At 46.9% G+C, this 22,191-nt stretch overlaps 1 protein-coding gene across 2 annotated transcripts in view; it reads right to left on the bottom strand.

The window, feature by feature from the left end:
• Nucleotides 1-22,191, bottom strand: part of LOC124147152 (NAD(+) hydrolase SARM1-like) — a 45,537-nt gene that overhangs the window by 10,370 nt on the left and 12,976 nt on the right. Inside the window, exons 6-9 of one of the 2 annotated variants that reach the window (XR_006862761.1) lie at nucleotides 13,571-13,715; nucleotides 12,153-12,342; nucleotides 11,351-11,472; nucleotides 10,291-10,380 (exon numbers count right to left, since the gene is read on the bottom strand). Coding sequence is in view for 1 of the 2 variants with exons in the window: in XM_046517761.2 (XP_046373717.1) it covers nucleotides 11,351-11,472; nucleotides 12,153-12,342; nucleotides 13,571-13,715 (457 nt within the window). In the remaining variant the exon portion in view is untranslated. The remainder of the gene's footprint in view (nucleotides 1-10,290; nucleotides 10,381-11,350; nucleotides 11,473-12,152; nucleotides 12,343-13,570; nucleotides 13,716-22,191) is intronic. The other variant, XM_046517761.2, reaches the window with a different exon arrangement.

Here is a 22,191-nt window from a genome sequence, read left to right as displayed (position 1 = left end):
TATGTAGTCAACAGTTTATAATGTCGATAAGGGCAGCATCTTAGGGACAAGTTCAAAAGTTCAAAGTAGGAGATTAAACTAAATTCTTTACAACCCACCCTAAAAAAACCTTATTTCTGAAAATGTTGAATTGCTTGTAGTTTTCAAAACACACTGTCATGATGACGGCAATGGCAAAACCTTATCTCAATGTAAAGTTTCAACCTTGAGCCTTATATACTTTCTAAGGAGAATGCCATACAATTTCTCCAATTGTTTCACACAAAACTACACTAAAATCCTAACAATTTGAACAAAATATGAAGTCATCATAAGGAGACCTATACATGTCAAAGTTCCGCTTCCTAAGTCTGGCAATCTCCGAGAAGTTGTTTACAAAACTAAAAATTCATTTTGCCAGAATTTAAATGCATCACACTTCATCTTGAGCAGAAACGATTGAGCAGTGGGCATAAATATAGAACGAGTGAATAGCTCTGGTATTTGACGAGCGAAAGCGAGTCAGATACCAGAGCTATTCATTAATTTCATAAAATTGGTATTGCACGGGAGCAAGTTAAGTATCTTATGTATTACTTCCCATTCATAACTCTTTTATAGAATTTCCCTGTCGTGTATGACACCTACACAACCCACAACCTAATCCAATTGAGTTGACACATATTAATTTTAGTAAAATCTAAATATTTTTTACATTTGTATACTTGTATACTCCTGCATTACTCTGTATTGCATTTACTGCTGTCTTTTGACAGAGAGACGAACTGTGTGAGATCCAGCTGTTGAAGAAAAGTTGTCCCAACCAGTACAGGAAGCAGCGCCCTCTCACAGTCGGCACGTGACCCGGAAGTCATGGCGTCACATCAAAACACATAACTGCTTTAAATATAACATCTGAAACTTCGTGGGGAGGCAGCGTAGCGAAGGGAGGGCACTTATTCGTAACGCAGGATAAGTATACAAATGTAAAAAATATTTAGATTTTACTAAATTTTTTAACTTATCCTGCATTACTTCGTATTGCATCTTTATCAGAAGGCATGGCCGGTGGGCATACCTTCAGATGTGATCCATAATAAACCCTCGTCAAGGTCTGATGAATCCGCACCGCATACAAGTGATGACCAGAACATCTACGACCATTCCTGTCTTCAGGAAACAAGAGTCGATGCAAAAACGAAACACCCGAATAGGTAACCGAAATAGAATGAGGCGGGTAGCCAAAAACTAGAACTTACCTAAGAGCGAAAGCGAAACGCAGTAGAGTCCTCTAATATGAGGTGATAAACACCAGAGAGTTCAGCGGGCCCCGCTCGGGGTATCGAAGAATCAACGGCGTCGGTGGCAATATCTATGACCATTCCCAAGAGCGAATGTGAAACGCAGGAGTCCTCTAGCCTGGAGAATCAGCAGCGTTGGCGTCGGCCCCGGTGTCAACATCTACTACCATTCCTGTCGTCAGGTAACGAGAGTTGATGCAAAAAGTAAAACCCGGATATGTGACAAAAATAGAATGAGGCAGGTAGGCAAAAACTAAAACTGACCTAAGAGCGAATGCGGAACGCAAGAGGGACGTCTTGTCTGGGGTGATAAACACCAGAGAGGTCGACGGCCCCGCTAAGGGTATCGGAGAATCAGTGGCGTCGGTGATAGGTGACCTGTTGGGCTACAACCAGGGACCAAAACTGTGAACGCCGGCAACATCTTCCAAGGCTACATCACGGAGGTAGTGGTTGGTGAAGGCAGTGTCCGATCGCCAAGAACAGGCTTCCATGAGCGACTGGATGGAACAGTTATACTGTGAAGAGCCCTGGTAAATGCGATCACCCTGATCTCGTGTGGGTTGATAGCCTTGGGGGAGGGAGGCAGCTTCATAAGCTTTGAGGATGACCATTCTGGCTGACCAACGACTGCAACGAAGGGTGACCGGGAGAAAAAGGTGTTTCCTAGACTTGCGGCAGGCTTTAGATCGTCGTAGAAAACCTTCAGTGTCCTTACTGGGTATAATAACGCTCCTCATCATCCTCGGGACCCACAATGGATGATGGGGGGAGGGGAGAATGAATGATCTATCAGGCTGTCCTGGGGGTTGATTCTTTACAATGAAGTCCCAGCACGGTCCACGATGAACGGCGCCCTGAGTACCACATTCGAACCGGACACGGAAGACGTCGAGGGCGGGAGCTCATTGACCCAAGCGGCAGTAGCCAAAACCAGTAGCATCACCGTCTTCTTCCTCAGGTTGTAGAAGGAAGACAAGTGGAGTGGTTCGAAGGGAGCCGTCTGAAGGGCCTTTAAGACCACATTCAGATCCAACGCAGGTGGTCTGAACTTGGCCTTCTGGTCTTCAAGACGGAACGAGCGCAGCCAGGCCTGTAGTTCGGGAATTTTCGTCATTCTCCGATCGTCCGGGATGGCAAGAACGGAGTTGATGGCGACCAGGTATGTGGAGATGGTAGAGCCCTTCAACCGACGGGTGCTGCACAAGTACAGAAGGAACTGAGTCAGGAACTGCGGTGACGCTGTCATCGGATCCTGGTGTTTCTCTGAACAAAATGCCTGGAACGAGCATCATTTATCATCATACAGTCCCCATGTAGATGGACGGTGGGCTGAAGCAATAGCCTTGGCCGCTCGAGCCGAATAGCCCTTGGCTCATGGGGCTTTCTGCAGCTGTGCCAGGCGTGCAGACGGGTGTTAGGGTGTGGCAACCGACTGTGTGGATGGAGCAGAAGGTTGGACCACACCAGAAATTCCAGGGGTTGTGTCTGGCAATGTTTCTGAGGTCCATAACCAACTTCTGGCCGGCCACCAAGGCCACCAAAATCAGTGTCAGGTGCCGAGTGGCCTGGATCTTTGAAGAACCGTGGGAGGGAGAACCGGAGGCGGAAATGCGTACGAGTGTAATCCTTCCCAGGAACAACTGAAGGCGTCAAATGCCACAGTGGCTGGATCCGGCACCGGTGAAATGTAAGGCGAGAGCTGGCAGTTCAGAGATGTGGCGAACAGATCGATGTTTTGGTGTTGTCGACCATTTGACATAGTCTATCGAAGACCTCTGGGTGGAGCTTCTACTCGGTGGGAGCCACCTAGTTAGACCTGGACAGAGCCTGTGCCAGAACATGCTCTCATCCTGGTGAGTGCAAGACGAGCTCCTTTTTCTTAAAGTACAGGTCCAGGCTGACCACCAAGTCAAGGAACTCGAGGGTCTGGTTTAGCAGGGATGGAGAGTGGAGAGTACCATGGTTCCTCATACACCACACTATGGTGATGTTGTCAGTGGACATGATCAACAGGGCGTGACCAAGAATTCTCTGCCAGCAAGTGACGTCCTGGATAAGCGCTTTTATCTCGAGGCTGTTGCTGTGCCAATGGTGTTGATCTCCGGATCACAGTCGGTCACAACGTGGGCTGGTGTGGGCAATCCCAGAACACTATCCACTGACAAGGGGGAAGTGGCAGTGGAAGAGAGGGAAGTCATGGTATATGAGGTCGTCTACAAGACTGCAAAGTTGAAGAGTCAGAAACAGGGGTCTCCGATCGTGTACCGTTTGGACGATACGTGGAGAGGTGTACTCGCCTGTGAACCAAACCCCATGTAGATGAAATAACCCAGTTTCCCAGCTTCACAATTGACCACCAAGGCATCAACGTAACCGGGTAGTCGGAAGTCGAGGCAATATGTCCAGAAGGGAATGAGGAAATCTGTAAAACTGTGGTTCGGGATCGCACCTTACTGCACAAAGTAATGTGATCATTTCCATCCCCTGAGCATCTTATAAGCGCTCCTGTTCTTATATTGAGGTGATGATGAAGGACGACTACATGATACTAGGCAAGTTGTCAACAGGGGTCGATGGAACGGTCATGGGACGAAGTATAAACTCGACGCTGTGTCTGGTAGCCAAGGCTGAAGATATGAAGGTGTCGTAGTCTAAAAGATCAAACCGTACAAAGGAAGGCAATTTTTTCCATCCCTTGAATGCCGTATAGGCGCTATCATTCTTAAAGCAAGGGGGCGATGAAATGAGGTGCCTCGCGACAGCCGTGTTGGCAGTGGAGGTCTATCGTTTCCATCTTCTGTGCATGGATGGACTGCGGCAGGCGTCTGGTTGAGTGGTTGCACTCCCCTTGCACTTGGAGCTGGAAATGAGGTGCAAACTCCTCACACAGACAATCCTCAATGAACTAGTGTTGTACCCGAGTTTTGCGAAAAAACGCGGGAGCAGCGGGGGCGCCATGGAAAACCCAGGGAGCGCTGAGGAAGTCTCTTTGAGGAACGCTGGCGTTAGGGCAGGGTAGAGGAGCATTGGTGTCGGCGATGTTGACAAAGAAGACAGTGGATGTCGTTGTCGAATGGCGGGGCTGGTGTAGAGGGATATGATACACCGTGATATGCGAGTCAACTATGATCCCGAGAAGTGGGTACCCGGTAGCCTATGACGAAGAGTTCAAACAGGCTTAATGAGCCTGAACAGTGAAGATCTGCCAGTTCTGATACAGACACTGTCCACCAGAAGCTCTGTTTCGAAGGAAACCCACAGGTCATCTCTCTGAAAGCATGGCGCTTTAAACGACGGGGTTAAGGAGAAGTCGCCAGTGGGCAAGTTGATTCAGACCAAATGTCTATTGGTTGAAAAGATTCCACCCAGGAAGTTGAACGATAGTCACGATCCCGAAGACCTACGGGAGAGCAGCAACAGGAGTGACAATTGTTTCACCTTGCTTCTCTGTGTGACGATCTATGAGATGTCAGAAATAGAAGCTGATGTCAGTGGCGATTGCCGATGGCGCCCCTTATGCCGAAACAGAAGATAGGTTGAGATACTAAACTTGTTGATCTGAGCTTGTTAAAGCTTGTTGATATGGGTGCCGGGAATGCTGAGGCGCTGGAGAGCTTGAGATGCCGCGAGCACAAGGACCGCGGGAGAGCTTGAGGCGCCGGAGAGCTTAGGCACCGGGAGCGCCGGAGAGCTTTAGGTGCCGGAAGTGTTGCTTCTCGGGAGCGCCGGTGGTGTTGGTAGCGCCGGAGGCCTGGGAAGCTCAGCTGAGCGCGGCTGCTGTCAACATAGATGGCTGAGGAGACGGAAGACCCGTCCCGTTACGGGCGTCATCTGAAGGGGCGATGTTGTCGATAAAGGTGACGGCAGTAGAAAGACTGCAGTCTCCGAGTTGTAAGCCATATCAGGGGGTCGACGAGCACGTTGAGTGATGTGTCCTGGATACTCGTATCGAGCTGAAGGAGCACAGCGACGAAGGATTGCAACATCGGCACCGCCTTGTGAAAGTACAGGGCGTCGTACAATCACGGCAGAAGGGGCGGCCCCGACCAGATTTGTTCCCGTGGCAACAAGTGCAGCGAGGCAGAAAATCTGGAATTTAAGCAAAACATAACTATGTGGCAAAACCACAAAATGCGGGAAGCAACATATAACTCAAAAACTTTGTATTTTATTGAAGTTTATGAGAGGAAACAATTATGCTAAAAGGTAGCAAAAAGGCATAGCTTTAGCAAAAACATAACCATGTGGGAAAACCACAAAGTACAGGAGGCATAATGTAACTCAAAAACTTTGTATTTCATTGAAGTTTATGAGAGCAAACAGTTACGCTGAAAGGTAGCGAAAAGGCAAGGCTTTAAGCACCCCAAAAACAAAATACCAGTAAAATCCTAGATATTTTATATATTTGTATACTAAATGCATATTACTGCTTTTTTCTTGACAGAGAAAAGAGCTGTGTGAGGGTCTTTGCTTGAAGAAGTTGCTCCAACTAGCTGAGAGGCCAGCCCATCACGCAGCTCCCACGTGACCAAGGGAAGTGACATCACGGATCCTCACATTACTCTGTGGTCCGAAACATTGGAAGGCATCATGGGGAGGTAGATCTGCAATGGGCGGGTCCCTTTAGACGCAGTAATGCAGGATAAATATACAAATCTAAAAAATATCTAGGAATTTACTAGATTTTTTACTTATCCTGCATTACTTCTAAATGCATCTTTATCAGACGGAACTGGAGGTGGGCATACCTTCAGATGTGGACTTTCATCTGTTATTGCCAGACTCTGTTCCCTAGCCAATCCTTGGCTCTGTGGTCGGCATCGGGTGACCACTCCATGTGTGGGAACCTCCCATTCCCTCAGCCCGTCCTTGGCTGTGTGGTCGGCATCGGGTGACCACTCCTTGTATGGGAACCTCCCATTCCCTCAGCCCGTCCTTGGCTCTGTGGTCGGCATCGGGTGACCACTCCATGTGTGGGAACCTCCCATTCCCTCAGCCCGTCCTTGGCTCTGTGGTCGGCATCGGGTGACCACTCCATGTGTGGGAACCTCCCATTCCCTCAGCCCGTCCTTGGCTCTGTGGTCGGCATCGGGTGACCACTCCATGTATGGGAACCTCCAATTCCCTCAGCCCGTCCTCGGCTGTGTGGTCAGCATCGGGTGACCACTCCATGTATAGGAAACTCCGTTTCCATCAGCCCGTCTTCGGCTGTATGGTCGGCCTGGATGACCATTACATGGAAGGGAAGAGTCAGGTATGCATTGTGTCCTGGAACTGTGCACCCTGACAATAACGCTCGGTTAGGTCGAGACTGGAGCACCGAGCCTATGCAAATGAGGCATGAACCTTCTAGTCCAGGGCTTACGCCAGGGGAGGTCGAAAGGCCGAAAGGTCAATGACGTGTAGTAGTGGTGACCTGCCGAGCGGAGCAGTGCCTGTAGTTCCAGGATTTTCGTCATGCGTCGATCTTTCGGAACTGCCAGGACGGAGTTGAGCGCCACAAGGTAAGTCATGACGATACTGCCCTTGATACTTACGCTTGTGACGCAGATGGAGCATGAACTCGGCCAGGAATTGAGGCGATGCAGATGTGGGGTTTTGGTGCTTGCCCCTGCAAAAGCTCTCTAAGGATTGCCACTAGTCATATAGAGGCTCCTAGAGGTTGGGCAATGTGCCATCGTGATGGCCTTAGTAGCCAAGTAGCCCTTGCCGTTCAATGCTCTCTGTAAATGGACTAGACGTGAAGACATAACCTGTCTGTTCCTGGGTGTGGCTGTCTCCTATGAGGGTGGATCAGCAGATCTGGCCAATCTGGGAGTGGCAGTGGGTTGACGTCGGACAGCTCTCTGAGGTCGACGAACCAAGCCCTCGCTGGCCACCAGGGCGCGACCAAAGTCAGATCAAGGTTCCGTGTCGGTCTGATCTTCTGGACGACTTTGGGAAGGAGTGTGCACACCATCCCTGTAGGGACGCTTCTACGAAGAGGCGTAGAAAGGTTGTAAGCCCTGTCAAGGAGAAGCCGCCTAAGACATTCGATTCCACCGTCCACCACCGCAGATGCTGCTTGAGATAATCCGGGAGGAGGATGGATATGGAGGGGTCCTGGCGTCTGATGTAGGGTGCCAGGAACATCTGAACTGGGCGCAGTTGGAGACTTCCTCTGTAGGTCAAGTCCTGCGCTGAGGTTAGGAGGCCCAGGAGGACTTTCCATTAACGCAAAGTGTGTGGTAGGTGGAGAGCTGGAATCAGGTGTGCCTGCATGTGCTCCAACCAGTCTCTGGGTACAGAGATGAGGTCGAGGTCTGTCTGGAAGGGGCTTGGAAGGTGTCAACTCTGACTTCCTGAGGTTGATCTTCCACCCCAACTGGTGTAGGAGCCGAAGGGTGAAGTCCCTGTGGCGGAGTAGAGTGACAGGGTCATGATGGTCCAGTAGGCAGTCGTCTATGTACGCCTCGAACTAGATGTCCCGGCGATGGAGGTACGAGGCTATCGGCTTGGTAAGCCGTGTGAATAGCCATGGGTGCCGAAGGAATTCCAAATGGGAGGACCGCCCATTGATAATGGACTCCCATGAAGATGAAGCGGAGGAATTTCCGGTCATCCAGGCTGATGAGCGCCTCCTGTGCCTGGATCCGGAATCGCAGTAGTTTGAGCGTGGTCATCCTGAAATAAGGTAGACGCGCCAGGTGGCGTTGGTTGAAAGCAGCGAGGTTGTGGATCATCCTGTGTTTGTCCGAGTCCTTCTTGGGGACCAGGAAGACAGGTGAATAGAAGCCCGGTGTTATGGCTGGGGCATGTACCACCTCTAAGGCTTTCTTGTCTAGCAGCACCCTGATGTTTCGGCTCAGTAGCTGCTGTTGGGTGGGGGGTATGTGTACACTATGGGTGACGATGTCAATGGCGGGTCGTCTATAAGCGTCAGCTTGTACCCGTGTCAGATGATGTTGCTGACGTATGGGTCCCTCAGGATCTCCCAGTTCTGCCAGAAGTGAGTCAGTCTCCCACCTACTGGGGTGTCGACAACTTGGACGGCTGGGGGAGGGAGGTCCCAGTCGTGCCTGTCTGGCAGTTCACTGGAGGTCCCTGCGGTCGGCGTTACCCCCCTTGGGCTAGCCCCGACGGGACTGGTATGTGCCTGAGGACTTTCCTTTCCCCTTGCCTCTGCCTCGAGAGGTTGAGGTGGAGCCCCGCCCACGAGTCCGGAGGGTGTTGCGTCGTGGCTGGTAGGAGCTCGACTAGGACGCCTTAGCAAAGGCAGGCTGTGACACCCTGGCCAGGGCCTTGAGAGCCGTCTCATCACAGGCGAGGGCTGAGACCCGTGAGTGTGTCTTGGATATCTGTCCATTAAAAAGGTCAGAGCCGGACCAAGGTTGACGCAAAAGGTCTCTCTTGAACTCTGGATCCCAACTAGACAAGGCAAGGTACCCCAGGCGTCTAGTGGTAGAGAGTTCGATCAGAGCGGCGCGCATGTGGGAGCGCATCTGTTCCACTTGACGTTGGATACCACGGTAGTTAGATGATCAATCCTATGGGGGTTGTCCTCCGATTAAGTCCTGCAGTATAGCCCTGGAGAACGACGCCATCAGTGAGAGAGGTTTGAGCATATGGCAAATCTCGGTCTCCACGTAGGCGAGTTTGCTGTCGGAGACTCGGACTGAGGTGGAGTGGTCCGATCCCGTCATGCGGTGCATGTCCTCATCTAAGGAGTGAGCGTGGTCCGCAACTTGAAGAGAGTGGACAGGGAAGTCATCTCGTCTATAACGTGGGGCCCTGAAGGATGGAGTCAGTGACAGCTTACTGAAGTCCTCATCCAGAGCCGAGATCATGTCTCTGATCAGTGGGTCAGGAGGGATCGAGGTTGGGTCCGCACGGATGGCCGCCTTGCTATCTACCTCTAGGCCATGTCTTTACATCGGTGACCCTGGAGGCATTATGATGTACAATTAAGGCACAGGGGTTGGGGATCCCACGCCGACATATTACACCGGCACTTTGAGCAGGAGGGCATGATATCTGCAACGAAGAAGTGTAAAATCACAAAGCGTCCCTGCCCGATTAGGTATGCTATAATTTGTTTATCCCACTGTGTGGGTTTATGAAACAAATATTACGACAAACGTAAGACAACATACAACAAAACAAACAATACTTGCGAGGATACGCCAATCGTGGGGTACCAAGCAAAAGAATATAGAACGCAAACCAGTTCACAAACTGCTGGCTACGCAAAATATTCAAGATGGCTACTTGGAGCAACAAGACACCTGGCCTTATGTTTTCTTTTGAGAAAACGCCAATAAGGGTCTAATAACATTATGCACATGTTTATCAAACATAGAATGTACAATATACACACCGTAGGCACAACACAAAGACAAAACAACATTAACTCAGATAGCAAACACGTGAGGGTTTGAATCAGTTTTATGTTACAGCAAAAAAAAACAGGTCTTCTCTCATCAAGTGACAAGAGTAATGTGAGGATCCGTGATGTCACTTCCCTTGGTCACGTGGGAGCTGCGTGATGGGCTGGCCTCTCAGCTAGTTGGAGCAACTTCTTCAAGCAAAGACCCTCTCACACAGCTATTTTCTCTGTCAAGAAACAAGCAGTAATATGCATTAAGGAGTAATACAGGATAAGTAAAAAATCATAAATTTAATGTATTACCCAAGCCAAAGAAAGAATTCAAAACGCAGAACACAAAATTATGTGGCTACGTGGTGAATGGCAAAAATGGCGGGAAAGAAACAGAATGGTGGGAATTTCATTGCGCCCGTAAATTACTGTGACTTGAGCCACAAACAAGCGATAAACGTTACAAATTTTGAATGGGAAGACCCTAAGGTAACAGACCATAAACAGGTAACAATGTAGCAGCATACGATGAATGTAGAAACATGCAAAATATAGAAACAATAAGCTTTAATTTCAACAAGGGATACAAAGTACGTCCGTCCCAGGAGGTGACAAAGCAGTTATGTGTTTTGATGTGACGTCATGACTTACGGGTCATGTGTCGACTATGAGAGGGCGCTGCTTCCTGTACTTGTTGGGACCACTTTTCTTCAGCAGCTGGATCTCACACAGTTCATCTCTCTGTCAAAAGACAGCAGTAAATGCAATACAGAGTGATGCAGGATAAGGTAAAAAATTAATATCATACAACGGCCCACCTTAAGAATTCAGGTGTCCGTTCCAGAAAGTTATCGTAGCGCTAAGGTTATCGAAACTCACATACTTTAACAGAAACTTTACGACTGTCGTTGTGCTACAATCCGATCGCCTTGTGGAACGGGACCTGCACCACAAAGTTTACAATCACATCACAATACTCTATGACGTGATTTGTGGAATTTTGTTGCAAGATCCACCGGCGAAACAATGCCATGTGACATCAGCCTAGCAACAGGGTTGCTGGGGTCATTGAGTGTGCATAAGCTCCTCTCGTTGATCTATCATCTCCTCACGCAATGTCGTTGAATAGGCCAAGATATGTTGAAAGCTTTCAATGTTTGTTAGTTGACTTGTTCCCGCAGTACACAATGTGTAATACAGCATTATGTTTATTAAACAGGGGATCTCTTCATATTCAAGAAATAAACAGGTTTTCAAAATAGCCAGATGAAAATCATATTCTAACTTCTTGAACAAATTCAATTGTTAACAATAGTTGGAACAAACATGTGAAGTTCCAGTTTCATTGGTCAGGTTGTTTCTGAGGAGATGATGAGACAATGAGAGAAAATGAATTTAGAGAGAATTAGGAGCATAGTCAAAGTGCTAAATTCAAATAAAGGTCAAAATTCTAAATATCGTGAAAAAAGAGTGTGGCCATACTGAAAATAGAATTTGAGCCTCTCCTGAACAACTTCAGTCATCCTCCTTGGAGGGAACCAGCATGCAAAATTCCAGCTTCATTCGTCCATTCTGAGGAGAAGATGTCTTCAGGAGGTGCCACTGCCAACACTAGATCTCACAAACAGGCCATGACATGAGCTGAGTCAGGTGAGCTAAGTATGAAGCAGCTGCTGGCACAGTATCACAGACAGGCATGAACTGAGATTACCTGATTCCATTAAAGAAGCTGAGGTGTTTCATATCATCTGGCAGGAGGTCTGGCGATGGCCAGTCAAAGTTATCCATTACAGGGATAATGTTGCACTTGTTCTCTAATGCTGCAACAATCTCCTTAAAAGACAAAGAGGAAACATTCCCAGTTTCTTGTTGCACTAATACATCTTTGTTTATGAAAGGGTAAGTCAACTTTACTTTGGCATCTGATTTTTAAAAGTAAAAATATGATCATTTACTCTCTAACTCTTATCAAACATAGCTGTTTAATGGGTTGCAAAGTTTTGTAACATTTCTTTCCTACATTAACTTTAATCTGATGATTCAGGATACCTAATCAATGCTCCCCAACAAGCATAGCTGGGTGATGTCATCAATCCTGTATACATCATGACACTTTCTCAAAATTCATACGAGTATGTATGTATATTTTTCCAAAAAACATAAATGGAAATAGTTGAGTTTCCTTGATTTCTAATGGTACTGACTGTAGACCATGACCTACAAAATACTGGCTTGGGTACTGACCAACATAACTTATAATGCCTTTGATTTGGGGCTAAAAAACTTGCCTTGTATATAGTAGACTTCCTTACCATCCAAATTATTTAATTCAAAACTACTCAGGGTCACTATCATTCACAAGAAGCTGAGAAAGCAGAAACTCCTCATTCTCAGTTTCACACATGGCTCTAATGACAACATCTAGGCCTAGATGGAAAGCGCACCAGTAGAACTTGCATACCATTCCTTCAGACCATGAAGGTGAACTACACAAAGACACGGTGGAAACTTGCCTTGTGAACCCAGTCCTTCTGGTCCGCATCACCAAAACAGCGGTCCAGGGCATTGGAAGTTAGAATCAGGATGAAATTTTTCGCCATTTTAATGCTATACAGCAGGTTCTCATCAAATTTGCCTGCACGAAGCCGTTCAATGTCAATAAAGACAGAGAAGCCACGAAGCTGTAGATGGACCTTCAGCAGGCTGCAACAAAGTAGGTTTCATATCAAATTGTATAAAGCATGCACTGTGTTGGCATCTCTCACATGTACAATAGAGTTACATGATACTATAATATGTCAAGGACTGACTGGAAATGAGTCCCAAATATATCCTACATGTATGTATATGTTTTGCTGCTATAAGTAAAGCTGTTATGATAACCTCTTCAAAACACAGAAACATCGAAGGGAAATAAGAATAATAAATAATATTTCAAAAATATATATTCAATATATTCAATATATTTCAAATTACATCCACTGTATATTCATTATTTAACAATATTACATTCATAATAATTTTAAAAAACTGTGAAATTTAATTTTGCTTTTCATAAGAAATTTTACACAAATTTCAAATGTCTCATCATGTGTATTTCCTCATCACACTCAATTTTAAATTTAGAAGAAGGTGAGGAGAAATGGGGTTTACCATCGCATTCATGATTATTGCACTTATGTAGCGACGTGCATGCATGTGCTTGTATGTGTGTGGCAGCTTGTACTAGTCCGGACTGATGCCGATTGATAGTGCTAGCATCTCTGACACAAACGTCACCCAAAAGAAATATATATATATAGGCAGAGCTCAGTGATTTTACAACATTAATACATTGGGCATGGTAGACTTTACTCTGCGAGTGAAGGCATATTCAAAGTGAAACCCCTCCCTTCAAGAGTATAAACTATGATTAGCTGACTTGAGTTATCCAAAAGGACACGGTCATTACTAATCGCTTGCAGATGCCTTCGGTTTTATCATTCATTTGATTAGTGAAAACGTGTGTTCTCTCACATTTTGTTCAGCATGTGGTTGAGTGGGAAAAGTACTTTAGCTCTCGGCTCGATAGTTATGTGGTTCACTATCGCAATTCACGATATTTCTGCCGTTAAATCTGTTGTGCGTTCTATGTGTTGTTTGAAGTGTTGTTTCAAATCATACAGTTTAACAAAATATTAAGGCAATGTTAGAACGTAAAGCAGATTATTGACATGAAACAGATCCTGTCTTGCAAGCCATTTTGTCAAGTTTATTCAGGCACTACAATGAACTTAGCTACTCTCGATTCTAGCTTACAATATCTTTATAGCCTACAATCGCTTTGTGCAAGTGGATGTCGATTGTACCCAAAGCCTAAGATCACGATATTAATTATTTACAAAATTGTAGCGCTAAGATTTTCTTTGAAGCCTCACAAAGGTTTCTTCACCTGGCTAGCTGTGATCCGTTAGATCGACGGTAGCTGATGAAAGCATCAATGGTTTTCTCTGAACTGTTAAAAGCTCCATCAGTGATGTCTCTACAAATAAGCTGGGGACTTGTCAGCATGGTGGGGAGGCCTGCTTGTTCATATTCTGCAATGAGAACAAGTCGACTTACGAATGGAACTGCTATTTGGTCAGTTGACTAAGTTGATCTGTTGATAAAATACCCTGAACATTAACTACATTCCTTTTTGGACAAAGCTGTTTAGGGGAGTGGGACTACATCAAATTTCAAAACACAGTAGGTTTATCTCCATTCTACTATGACGGCAACAACGCTTTGAAAAGGGCACACTCTTGCAAAGCGTAACAACACAGGCACACAGGTCCGCAATCTTAGAACATTCCGAAAAGTGGTCACAGGTAGTTATATATGTAACAATTATTACTAAGGTTCAAGATTAAAAACACCATAGTCGTGAGTAGTTCATAATAAGTGTTCAAAACACATAGGTTTCCAAAGAAGCTGACAAATAACACTCCAAACTTAGTCCAAAGAGAGATGTTTTAATGTCTACCAAGCTGCTGTACACTGTTGAACACTGTGGACTGACTGTCATTTCACGGAATTTTGTGAGCGAGGTCATTTCTTGAAAATTTTTTACAAACCTGTAGAGGTTATGAGTTCTCTGATGAAATCCTCCTTGGGGCACTTATTGCATTTTCCTGGCTCAAGAAAATCTACATGACATAGTTGTAACCATTTTCCTTAATAAAAATGTTACCACACAAAAACTTCGTTTTTGTATGATATACGACCACCCTTACGGTGCCTCACCCTCCATGGCGCGTCACGCCAAGGGAAGCAACCCTCACCCAAATCACTTTCCATATGTCTAATGCTGACGGAATGAGGGGAGGTGGGTGGCCGTGGCCCAAGGAGGATTTCATCACAGAATTCATAACCTCTACAGGTTTGTAAAATTCTCTTTCAGATTAAATCCTACAGGTTTGTACCGCTCTAACCGAATGAGCCTTCAACCTGGTAGGGGGGTCCCTGCCTTGAAGTGTGTACGACGTACAGATAGTAGAGACTATCCACCTGGAGATAGTTTGTTTGCTCGCAGGTAAGCCAGCCTTCCTACCGCCATAACAGCAAAATAATTGGTTATCCTTACGGATACCCTTAGTTCTACTGATATAGGCCTTGAGGGTCCTGCGGACATCCAAGACATGAGCATGTCTTGCAGTGGTCCCCGATGAGGAAGGCTGTGAAAGAGCAGGTAGCTCAATAGGAGCCATCACGTGGAAGGCGTGTGTGACCTTAGGACGGTAAGAATCCGGCAACCGAATACTAACCCTGTCCCGGTGAAAGACAGTTAGGTCGGGATCGGCTGACATTGCGTGAATGTCGCCTACCCGTCTGCCGGACGTCACTGCCACAAGGAACGCCGTCTTCCAGCTCAACAGCTGAATAGAGAGAGACGACAGATCCCGAAAGGAAGGACCGGACAGCCAATCAAGAACGATTGACAAGTCCCAAGAGTCCCAGGCGGTCGGATCCTGTCCACACCTGCTAAAAAACGCTGTACTAATGGGTGCGCACCCAGAAGTGCCCCGTCGACAGGGATATGAAAAGCTGCAATAGCTGTAGAGTACCCCCGGACTGTTAATGCGGCCAGGCCATCATCTAGTCGCGACTGGAGGAACTCAAGCACTGCTACGAGATCTGCAGAAAAGGGATCTGCAATCCCTCTATCGACACACCAGCGCGCATAGCAGGCCCATCTATCCTCGTACTGAACGTTTGTCGAATCCCTCCGCGAAGCCAGTATTGTGTCTGCAACTCATGCAGGAATACCGCTCTTCTGGAGGCGATTTCTGACAGTGGCCAAGCCACCCACTGAATCCTGGGATTCGGGTGGAGGGCCTCGTTCTGGGATAGAAGGTCCGGTCAGAAAGGTAATAGAACAGGAGGCTGAGCCAGAAACCTGAGTATTACTGGAAACCAGCTCTGCGCCGACCAAAGAGGTGCCAGGAGCACAAGTAGTCGCGCAGGCTGAGTGGCTAGCTGAGATAGGACCTTGGGGATCAGAGATACTGGGGGGAATGCCCATAGTATTCTGTCCGTCCAATCTAGCTGGAAGGCCTCCGCTGCCACCGGGGACTTGGGAACAGAACGTTGGTGTCTGGTGATTCACCCCAGACGCAAACAGATCCACCTGGAACGACCCGTATAATTGGGAGATAATCCCGAATATCCCCGGGTCGAGCCTCCACTCGTGAGGAGCGAGGATCCGGTGAGACAGAGCGTCCGCACGGACGTTGTCCACCCCCAGGAGATAAACAGATATCACCCTCGGGGTGTATGGGTACGTGGAGATATGCGTCTTTTAGGTCTATTGACGTTAGCCATTCTCCTGTCTCGACCGCTGAGATCACTGAGCGCAGTGTCTCCATCCGGAAGGACGGTACCTCTATAAGATTGTTCAACCTTCTCAGATTGAGAATAGGTCTGACCCTCCGTCTTTTTTGGTGACTAGGAAATATGTCGAGTAGAATCCCTCGCTTTCCTGTCCCACGGGAACCGGTTCGATCGCCGCCTTCATAAGAAGTGCGTCGACCTCGGCACGGAGAAATTCCGCCTTCTCTCGGGTAGCAGGCACCGGAGTGTGCTTTATCCCGGAGAAGGTGGGCGGATGATGTTTCCACCGAGGCAAGTGGCCATCCCTTAGAGTGGACAGTGTCCAGGGATTTGAGGTGACTTTCTCCCATTCCCTCAGGAATAGAGTCAGTCGGCCGCCTACGGGGACATCCGGTTTTAGGCAGTGGACCCCTACTGTCTGCAGTTCGATAACTTGCGACTGTGGGTCCGCCCTGGGCGCTTCGTGCGCTAATGAGAACCCGATGGGTTCCCGGCCCCGCGAAAAGGCTGCTGGCCTCGACCAGCTGCCTTGCCCCGGCCCCTGCCTCGCTTGCTCTTCCCGGCGCCCTTACCTGAAGGAAGCGGCTGCTTCCAAGCAGGTGCGGACTTCTGAGCCAGCGCATCAGCGTGGGAGAAGTCAAGCGGAGAGGCCCGCTTACGCGGTTTGACGCTAGGTATCTCCAACAAGGCCTTAGAGTCCTTGATAGAAGCATACATTTGAGCGGCCTCTCTGACCACCTGCTGAGCTCCAGGGAAGAGGGTCGAACCCATCTTATAAGGCAAAGCTAGGAGATCCTGGCGTGTGGACGTCGAGTACTTAGATACTGACATCCACAGCCTGCGCATGCCCATGACTGCGCACATCATCTGCGAGGCCACTGGCACCTCAAAATCACCGTCCTCTGCTAACGGGTACCGCTTAATAAGTTCGGGTAGGTCGAACTTCCTGCGGGCACCCGAGAGCAGAGGGTCGATGACCTCGTGTGTCAGGGAGGACAAGATACGGAGCCGCACCTGGGGCGCCTTGCTAGGAGCAAAGGCGTCCCCCCGAAGGCAGAACTCAGTCGGATCCGACTCGGGCATAGGCGCAGCCACCTGAGGCAGTACCTGGACAATCTTCCTGAAGCCTCCGAGTCATCCCCTCCCTCATCCATCCACTCCTCATCTCTCGATTCCGAGAGTGAGCGGACGAGGTAGGAAAAGGATCCCCGAAGGCCTGGGCCTTCGCATCCCCGGGCTGCCCCCGGCCCGAAGCGGAGTCCCGGTCCCGAGGTGCCGGGGGTTCAAGAGAACCCACCTGGCTCTGGGCAATAATTCCGCTAGCGGGAGCCTCGGCCTCGGAGAAGGCGTATGACTCCGCTAGGGAGAAAGGTGCTGAGGTAGTGAACAAGCCAGCGCTCGCCACCCCTCCGCTGGGGAGCGACCTCGAGCCGGAGCCGAAGGCGGTCTCGGGTCGTCCCCGAGGTCAAGTAGCCTGCCTCGGCCGACGCCGGACATTCCACAAGACCTTGAAACCGCACCCGGCGCCGACGATGGGGAAGGCCCAGCCCGCATCTTCTCTCGGAGCCATCTGCGACTTAAACAGAGCAGATATATCTGCTAACGAAGGTGCAGAAGAGGGTGCAGTTAAGGGGACCTCAGGAACCCTAGAGCCTTCACCCCCGGCCCTCGTAGAGGGAGCGGAGGAGACCGTGGCGGAAGGCGTATTAGCCCTAGGTTTACTTTTACCCTTTTTAAAGGGGGGGGGGGGGGGGGAATGGCCTTCTTAGAGTGAAATTCACCCCCGCCTCGAGTAGACTTTTATAGCGTATCAGGTCGGCATGTCGCCTTTTCATTGTTTTGGGCGTGAAAGCCATGCATGTGGAGCATGTCTGATCATCATGCCTGTTCTCCACCAAGCACTTTAGGCAAAAAGCATGTTGGTCTTGGGGCGGAATATTTAGCCCGCATCCCGTACAAAGTTTGAAGGTCTGTAAAAAAGACTGTAAATATTGAGTTGGGTTGGGCGGGTATCAGTGCGATTAAAGATCGGAAAGATACGTGCTTTTAATAAATTGTGAAAACAGAAGCAAAGGCGTAATGTGTAATGCGATTGTAGCGCAATACTAATAGCCATTGTTCGTTGTATAATTTTTTTAAATACACCAAGTGGGCGTGTTACGCACTAAGGTGTAAAAACCCTTTTAAAAAAGGTATGTGTAGTTATAATCTAGTACATCACCTTGGGTTTTGTAAAGGAAAAAACGTGCAGTTGTAATCTGTATGATTAACCAAACCCCAAGCCATTTTGTTGGCCTTAGGTTTACATGTGTCAGACAGTGGAACCGCACCATGGACGCCATTACGGACATTTGAATTCACATGCGCCGTACACGTGGCGTTTCTTCTAAGAGAATTACAACGTTATAATTTTACAATGCGAGGTATTACGCCTTTGCAAGGTAATAAATGTACCATACATACAGTTTGGTCAGCCATGCTGTCTCAGGTCACGATCTTTCGTACTTAGAAACTTTTCTCAGAGTAGCCACACGTCTTGTCAGATGAATGACATAAAGGAAAGTGATTTGGGTGAGCATTGCTTCCCTTGGCGTGACGCGCCGTGGAGGGTGAGGCACCGTAAGGGTAGTCGTATATCATACAAAAACGAAGTTTTTGTGTGGTAACATTTTTATTAAGGAAAATGGTTACAACTATGTCATGTAGATTTTCTTGAGCCAGGAAAATGCAATAAGTGCCCCAAGGAGGATTTAATCTGAAAGAGAATGAACCTGCTATCATTTCTGTTTTAGGGGTGATGGGTTATAGAAAAAGGTTTTAAAATACTAAACGAATATATTTCTACAACAAACTTTATGAATTAACATTCTATTATACATTTAACATGTGTAAATGTTATTAGTTAGTTAGCAATTACCCCCAGTAAAGAATAAAAAAATCAAAATAAATGCCTCTCCACCCCAAACTTGGATGTGGCAGAACTTGACCTACATCAGGGTTACTCACACCTCACAGCTGTCAATGGTTGACAATCTTGTGTTTACATTCTCCGTAACGAGTTAGAGAATGAAGCAAGACGACAACCCCGATCTATGATGTAGTTCAACATTAACATGTAGATTATCTGGGATTGATAGTGCCTGCTGGTACATCCATATGATTACCAATGGAGCCAAGTTTGACTGAACAGCCGCTTTTTAAGCTGCAAACGAGCCGGATATTTTGAAACGAGGAATCTGCATGGTGTGACCTGTCAATTTCAAGAATTCACGAATCCAAAGCTAAATCGTGACAGAACTTAGACATTTGTGTCCCAGAAATAGTGGATCGTGTATGATTTTCTTAATTGAATTTCATCAAGTTTGATAAGCTGTCACTTCAGTTGGGACATTGTTTTCGTGGACTTTCGAAGGGTAGTGTTTTCTGATGGACTTTCAAATCCCCTCCTGCCAAATTGTAACGGTGGTGGTTGACGGAGATGGCAACGAATATCGATCAGAAAAAGGTTTGTAAAGAACATGTTGTCATGAATAAAAAAAAATCAAACAATTTTTATAATGTTATATTTTACTTTCATTCTCGGTTGTTTCAATGAAGAAATAGTTTAAATTGTTCCGATTCTGGTCACCATAGAGGGCACAGGTGGCCCAGTCGTCTAAGGCGCCGCGATTCGCTGTGCAGAGTTGCGTCCCTTGGGCACGCCAGAAACCTATGATTGTGGGTTCGAATCCGGGTTCGCCCCGATTATGTTTCTAGGTTTGTCAGCACCATACCCGTGCTCGTGGGTTTCACCGAAGTGGTAAACGTCGGAGACCTGCATCACTTCGGGCTTTCCTCCCACATTAAGCTGACTCGCCGTGATATAACTGGAATACTGTTAAAAGCGGTGTTAAACCCACTCACTCACTCACTCACTCTGGTCACCATAGAACATTTCTCTAACAGTTTCATAAACATTTCATTTGTATGCAAAAGATATGCCTTCGTTAAATCTTTTCATGTCATCATCGACGCTATGCCGTCTATTAATTTTGCAAGACCCCTTGACTTGGCGTGTATTAGAGACCTGGCTGGTATTAGAGGAAATAAAGATTCGTTTTACAGTTTATATGGGGGTGATCGATTGGCAGCCATTTTTTATGAATCGATATGTAGGCTTTCTATGTATTCATGCGCACATGTTTTTGTGAAAAGGCTTAATATATTTGAAAGGGGTTTCCGTAGCAAAAAGGAAACCTCTTTTCAACCAATCAGAATCAAGCATTCATCAATGTCATGGTAGAATTGCAAGTACTTGTAGAAAAAGGAGAATCCCTATCCCCACACACATTGACTTTCCACACCATCCAATCATATATGAGAACATTACATGTTGCAAACTTAGGTGTAATAATACATCAGAAATTTCAACAATTTACTGATAATACTTCCTGAAAGAAACTAATTAAATAAATGAATGACCTTCAAAGTGACCTTCACAGTTGATACAACCACAGGTATTGAGCTAGTTACTTTAGTCTCTCATAACTAATAGGAACATGCTTTCATTTTTCATTTATTAATCTGAAATGTCCTATATTTTCCCAGGGGTACATAGGACTGCCGGTAATATCAGGTATGAAACCAACTGCAGCAGACTCTCTTATAGCCACCACAGTTGGTGATACTCATCTTCTATTCTTCAATGATTAATCATAATCAGATATTCCCCAAAACATGTTTCTGTTCATACATGTTACAAAAAGTATGTAGCCTTTGTCTATAAACAATAAATCAAACAATAATTATCATTGTATATAATTCTAAGAATACTACCTCTATTACATCATAGACATAATTCCCGCAATTTGGCCATCACCAAACTAAAAACATCCCTAGAATTTCATCAGACGTCCACTTCACTGTCAGCCAGTCCAACCAGTTGTTAGGTTAACCATCCCTCATGCAAAAGCTTCTTTCCAATCACTACATGCAAAGGGTGAATGGCTACTGTGGTACTGTAGCCTGTGCAGCCATCAAAGGCTCCAAGGAATACAGATCCCCTAAATCTGGGTATATGTCATGAAAGTAACATGTGTTGGTAAATGTGTTTTGGAATCTCCACTGTCAGCTCACTACAACTTGTCTTCCCTAAACTAATCCCCAAGAAGCTAGCAAAGTAGATAAGACTTTGACCTAATGGGGCTACCAGTCCCTCCAGATAGGTGGGGAGAGCTCTGTATGTTGGTAACTTTCGGAAATTGTGTTGTTTAATCAACCTGCAACAGCAGCCTTGGAGATGTTTTTATCTACTGAGGGCTTTATACTGCATATAGACAAACATGTCGGAAGGGTTCACACTTCTGCCTAGAGCAGGGGTATTGTCTATGACCTAACAAATTGACAGGGCATCCACGCCGAGAGCCAGTGGGTCAGGTTCTGGACTGACATACACGCTTATATAGCACAAACAAGTCAATATGAGGAGTGTTCCCAAACCTTTATAATCCACAAGAAGTCTTGGGGATGTAGAGACCACTCCATTCAGACGATAATGTTCCTCCAGGTTAAGGGGCGGTCGGGTAGCCTAGTGGTTAAAGCGTTCGCTCATCATGCCGAAGATCCAGGTTCCATTCCTGACATGGGTACAATGTGTGAACCCCATTTCAGGTGTCCCCCCCTCGTGATATTGCTTCAATATTGTTAAAAGCGGCATAAAGCCATACTCACTCACTCCTTCAGGTTTAACAAGGGGCTAAAAAGTCCTGGGAATGTGATGTGCTTCCAATCTGCAGCTGATCGAGTCGAATAAACGCGTAATCACCTTTAACAAATGTTGTGACTTTGTTCCCCCTTTGTTGTAGGTATGCTACAACTAGCAACCAGTACCGACAATCAACAAGCAATGGTTGTATTTCTGACATATCTGAGACAACCGCCTCAATGTTGACAAATTTCCCTGACCCCTAGCTAATACAGCAATCTGGTCAGATTGATAGGTAAGTTGAATGTCTAGACAGCAACCTGTTCTGGTAGATCGGCAAGAGATTCTGATATGGATTCTAAATGATGATCCATTATCATTGAGTTGGATTTAGTTACCGATGCTGTGACTTGACCAATTTGATGGTGATGGAAGGAGCTGGGAACTGGTGTGGGATTGGTCGCCAATCCTAACACCATGCAACACCACCGGATCCTTCCTGCCGCGATGGGATAGAG

Source organism: Haliotis rufescens, unplaced genomic scaffold (genome assembly GCF_023055435.1).
Source record: "Haliotis rufescens isolate VD_foot unplaced genomic scaffold, xgHalRufe1.0.p SCAF_15, whole genome shotgun sequence".
Lineage (NCBI taxonomy): Eukaryota > Metazoa > Mollusca > Gastropoda > Lepetellida > Haliotidae > Haliotis > Haliotis rufescens.
This window is presented reverse-complemented; position numbering and strand designations above follow the sequence as displayed.